General features: G+C 42.5%; 1 protein-coding gene across 1 annotated transcript in view; it reads left to right on the forward strand.

Annotated features, from left to right (window-relative positions):
• The window catches only part of hmcn1 (hemicentin 1), a 493,052-nt gene extending 487,936 nt beyond the window's left edge, over positions 1 to 5,116 (forward strand). Inside the window, exons 106-107 of the mRNA XM_078218304.1 lie at positions 3,317 to 3,443; positions 4,314 to 5,116. Coding sequence (XP_078074430.1) covers positions 3,317 to 3,443; positions 4,314 to 4,680 — 494 coding nt within the window. The 3' untranslated portion in view covers positions 4,681 to 5,116. The remainder of the gene's footprint in view (positions 1 to 3,316; positions 3,444 to 4,313) is intronic.
• Positions 5,117 to 6,000: the final 884 nt, after the last annotated feature.

Below are 6,000 nucleotides of genomic sequence, written 5' to 3' on the forward strand. Positions count from 1 at the left end.
AACCTTATCAAACATCTTACTAAAATCCATGTATACAACATCAACTGCTCTACCTTCATCTACACACTTAGTTACCTCCTCAAAGAATTCAATCAAATTTGTGAGGCAAGACTTCCCCTTCACGTATCCGTGTTGACTATCCCGGATTAAGCTGCATCTTTCCAAATGGTCATAAATCCTATCCCTCAGGACCTTTTCCATTTACTTACCGACCACCGAAGTAAGACTAACCAGCCTATAATTGCCAGGGTCATTCATATTTCTTTTCTTGAACAGAGGAACAACATTCGCCACTCTCCAGTCCTCTGGCACAATCCCCGTGGACAGTGAGGACCCAAAGATCAAAGCCAAAGGCTCTGCAATCTCATCCCTTGCCTCCCAAAGAATCCTAGGATATATCCCATCTGGCCCAGGGGACTTATCGACCCTCAGGTTTTTCAAAATTGCTAATACATCTTCCCTCAGAACATCTACCTCCTCCAGCCTATCCGCCTGTCTCTCACACTCATCCTCAAAAACATGGTCCCTCTCCTTGGTGAACACTGAAGAAAAGTATTCATTCATCACCTCTCCTATCTCTTCTGACTCCATGCACAAGTTCCCACTACTGTCCTTGACCGGCCCTAACCTCACCCTGGTCATTCTTTTATTTCTCTCACAAGAGTAAAAAGCCTTGGGGTTTTCCTTGATCCGACCCGCCAAGGACTTCTCATGCCCCCTCCTAGCTCTCCTAAGCCCTTTTGTTAGCTCATTCCTTGCTACCTTGTACCCCTCAAGTGACCCAACTGAACCTTGTTTTCTCATCCTTATATATGCTTCCTTTTTCCTCTTGACAAGACATTCAACCTCTTTTGTGAACCATGGTTCCCTCACTCGACCATTTCCTTCCTGCCTGACAGGGACATACCTATCAAGGTATTTGTTCCTTGTTCCTTGAACAAGCTCCACTTTTCATTTGTGTCTTCCCCTGACAGTTTCTGTTCCCATCTTATGCTCCCTAATTCCTGCCTAATCGCGTCATAATTACCCCTCCCCCAATTATAAACCTTGCCCTGCCGTAAGGCCCTATCCCTCTCCATTGCAATAATGAAAGACACCGAATTGTGGTCACTATCTCCAAAGTGCTCTCCCACAAACAAATCTAACACTTGGCCCAGTTCATTACCCAGTACCAAGTCCAATGTGGCCCCACCTCTTGTCGGCCTGTCCACATATTATGTCAGGAAACCCTCCTGCACACACTGTACAAAAACTGCCCCATCCGAACTAATCGACCTATAAAGGTTCCAATCAATATTTGGAAAGTTAAAATCACCCATGACAACTACCCTGTGACCTCCACACCTATCCATAATCTGCTTTGCAATTTCTTCTTCCACATCTCTATTATTATTTGGGGGCCTATAGAAAACTCCTAACAACGTGACCGCTCCTTTCCCATTTCTAACTTCAGCCCATATTACCTCAGTAGGCAGATCCCCCACAAACTGCCTTTCTGCAGCCGTTAAACTATCCTTGATTAACAATGCTACTCCACCACCTCTTTTACCACCTTCCCTACTCTTACTGAAACATCTATACCCCGGAACTTCCAACAACCATTCCTGTCCCTGTTCTAACCATGTCTCCGTAATGGCCACAACATCGTAGTCCCAAGTACCAATTTACTCGGAGAGAAATAAGAATATGGAACTCACTACGACAAGAAGTATATGAGGCAAATAGCATAGATTGATTTAGGAGGAAACTAGGGAATCATACAAGGGAGAAAGCAATAGAAGAATCTATTGATGGCATTAGATGAAAAAGGACAAGAGGCTCATAAGCATTGGCAAGGACCTGTTGAGGTAAATGGCCTTTTCCTGTGCTGTAAATGAATACTTACAGGAATTTAAACAAGCACTGCTAGATGTTATGGATTATAAGGTATAGATAGGGTTTGTATCTAACACACATACTTTCTTTTAGAATTGCCAAACAGTCACTGACTAGAGCTTGAAATTTACAAGCTGGTTACAGTGGTTCTCTGGGTAACTTAAGGATTCTATAAGTAGCCACAGTTACTTGGATTTAATTACTTAGTACATTTTAAGTCACAGGCTCTCATTTTCCTGACTTGAATAAAACATTTTTGCTTTGATCCTTTGCTGTGCTGATTCCTACATGGGTAGTACAGTCCAGAGGAAATAGTCACCCACCCATATCACAGTCATGTGGACAGACTTCACGTGTAAACTTAGACAGCAACCACTGCCACTTCGACTATGAGAGAGGTCACAATTTAGCTCACTCATGTCCTCACCTATTGGCTACACACACGTTCTTTTCTGCTAGGATCACTAGTAAACCATCAAGAGCTCAGGTTTAGCCAGGTTTTGCCTCCATTTACCAAGGCAGATGTGGCAAATGGAAGTATTCCAAATAAACAGAAAATTCTGGAAATGCTCAGCAGTTCAGGCGGCAGTACCTCTTGATCAGAGGTCACTGATCTGAAATCTTGGGCTGGAGTTTACATGCCCCTACCCAGTCCCCAACCTTCCCACCCAGCCCCGACCTTACCCCCATAACATGGTAGATGGGCAGGTGCTGAAATGAACAGCCTGCCCACCATGTTTAAAGAAATTACGGGTCAGTTGACCTCATTTACAAGCCAATTGACCCCGATAATATGCTGCCCACGCCATAATATGATTGGGAGTGGACAGCCAACGTTTAAAAGAAAGCTTTCGAAAGGAAAAAGATGATTATCTTAGGGGCTGCCCTTTGCACATTGAAGGCACACCCACTTTTCCTTCCTCCCTGCCTGCTCCTCTAAAACTCATCCATTCTCCACTCCTCCCAAACCCCTCCTGAAGCTGGCCCAATACCTCAGACTCACTCAGGGATCCACCTTGGGACTGGTTGCAGTTCTGTCAGTGCCCACTAGTGATCTCTTGCTGTTGCCAGGACTTGATCAGTGAGGGGTAGAAGTCCCACTGACAGCCAACGTAGCCCATCCACAGTGCTTTTTGATTGTGTGTGGGCTTGCACAGAGTGAGTCAGTTTCCAGGAGACATTCCATCTGGGGGAACCTGCAGCCCATTATCTCTTTCTACCTCCACAGATATTGCCTGACCCACTGAGTATTTTCTCTTTATTCCAGGTTTTTAGCCTCTGCAGTATTTTTTGTGTAGTTTGTGTTCATCATAAAAAAACAACATGCTTGTTTATTTCCTTTGAACGCTTGAAAAAGGGCACTCAAATTTTAAATGCTACAAGAGGTGCAAATACCTGACCACAACAGTAATAACATTTCTTCTGTCTCTGAACTATCTAGATATTGATGAGTGCTTAGAGCAAAACATCCACTGTGGAGCAAACCACATGTGCTTTAACATGAGAGGCAGCTACCAGTGCATAGATACTCCTTGTCCACCCAAATATCAGCGTGATGCAGTCACTGGGTAAGTTCACCGGCTCCATCCGCTCTTTTCCAATGCTAATGTTATTTCTCAGCTTCCCTGTTTAATGAGAAGTGTCTCCTGATCTAAAACAGAGAATGCCCATTCATTAAATTATTTGCCATTACATTCCTAACTGTTATAATAATTCAAAATATCAAAAGTTTAGAAATGCATTTCTTATCACGTTGCATATTGACATTTCTTAAGAACAATTATTTCTCATAATAGTATATTTCTAACTACATCCAATGTTTGCTAATCTGATTAAACTGATTAAATGATATTCTATAAATAGAATATAAAAGTCCAGAACAAATCTAAATAGATTAAATTCTTCGCTAGGACCCTCCACTAAGCAGAAAATTATTGTTTTTCTCTAATGAGGCTGTCTATCAACAGCAATTTACCCCCCCCCCCCCATTTATAAAACAACTAAGCAAGTCACTGATGAAGTGTTTAAAATTTTATCAAATTTTGAATTACTATAGCCATTTATCCATCTGAGATACAATATTATTACTGCTTACATGGTGCGAGCCAAGAACTTACAAAACTAGTTCAACCCCGGGACAAAGATTATTTTCTGGACCCATTTTCAGTCTGGTGTTAATACTCCTACCAACACTCCCTTTCTCCTAAATAAAAAACAATTATATTCCCTATCGATAATTCCAAATATAAATCTGATTGACACAATCTCACGGTAAATCCAACACCATTATTGAGAATTGAGAACAAAGAGATTAAAATGGTGCTGAATGCAAAAATCTTGAGATAATTTAAGAAACTGTAGAGTCTTTCTGGTTCGATATGAAAAGACTTTCCTCATACTATAACTGCTTTGTGAACTTATTAATTTTTGCTTTGTAGATTTTGCCTGAAAAACTGTCCACCCAATGATCTTGAATGTGCTCTCAGTCCCTATGCCTTGGAGTATAAGCTTGTCGCCCTTCCATTTGGAATTGCTGCAAACCAGGATCTAATCCGCCTCGTGGCTTACACGCACGATGGAGTGATGCATCCCAGAACAGTCTTCTACATGGTTGATGAGGACCCAATGATACCTTTTGCAATTCGAGATGAGAACTTGAAAGGAGTCGTGTTTACGACTAGACCACTAAGAGAGCCTCAGACATATAGGATGAAAGTGCGAGCATCATCATACAGTGTGGATGGAAATATTGAATACCAGACTACTTTTATAGTTTATATAGCGGTGTCTGCATACCCATACTAAAAGCACTTCAACAAGTATACTTTTTATTCACCCAAATAAGTAGCAGTCAGGACCACCGGATACAAATATTTGAAATCTGCCATTGTCTAATACAGTTTTGTTAAAATGGTGCTATGTTTTGGCAGTATGCATATCTGAAGCTTGTGGACAGCAGGCACCGTTCTGGCATGTTGTTTGAACAAGGCAGACAAATCATCATTCTCAGCAATGCTTAACCAAAGACCAAATAGCCACCAGCCATTTAAAGTCAATACACTGTATAAGAAGATGACAAGTTCTGGGAGTCAGATATCAAGATGTATTCTATTTTTATGAAATGTATATATGAGCAATTCTCTGTATTTTCTATGCAGTTACCTATGGTTCATTTATTTTTACCAAAAGTCTGAAGTGTGACATCAAATAACAAAATAAAGATCACACCCTTCTAACTTTCTTACAAGTGAGCATTTCATTTCTTTGCCATCTTAAGGTACATTTATCAAAGCTAATGCACCAACTTGAGGCTACCAAGATATTAATTGGATTATTGGCTGGAATTTTCCAGCCGTTCATGCCGGTGGGATCTTCCAGTCCTGCTAACAGTGCACCCTCGCCCGCATTTCCCAGCTGCAAGGCGTGCAATCAATGGGAAACCCCACGGTAGCACAGTGGTTAGCACTGCTGCCTCATAGCGCAAGGACCGGGTTCGATTCCCGGCATTGGTCACTGTCTGGGATTCCTTCGGGTGCTCCGGTTTCCCCCCACAATCCAAAGATGTGCAGGTGAAGTGGATTGGCCATGCTAAATTGCCCTTTAGTGTCAGGGGGACTAGTTAGCATGGGGTTATGGGGGTAGAGCCTGGGTGGGATGGTGGTCGATGCAGACTCAATGGGCTGAATGGCCTCCTTCTGCATTGTAGGGATTCTATGATTCTATGGCAAAAGGCGGGACCAAAAGATCCTGCCACCAACCAATGGTAGGCCACCGCTGTGAAACATACTGCAGATCGAGTGGAAAATCTCGCCAGTTATATTTGTCACACAAAAGTGGCACTTAAGTGGGTATGATGTCAATTGTGTTACAGTTGCAATGGGATAGTGATGACTGACAAATGTTTCCAATTAGTATCGCCCTTAACAACATGCTATCTCCAGAAGCCACCACTGTTGTAGATTTAAGTGGAACCGTCTGTCTGTGATGACCCCCAACATCCCCACCGCACTCATTCAGGCTTCCCTTCCCTTATGAGGCCCTTTCAAGAGGCTCATGGCCCAGCAGCAGAAGGTATCCTCAAGAATGGTACGTTTCACACTTGACAGTCTTCCCTGAGTCAACCCA

This window comes from Mustelus asterias, chromosome 8, assembly GCF_964213995.1.
Source record: "Mustelus asterias chromosome 8, sMusAst1.hap1.1, whole genome shotgun sequence".
NCBI lineage: Eukaryota > Metazoa > Chordata > Chondrichthyes > Carcharhiniformes > Triakidae > Mustelus > Mustelus asterias.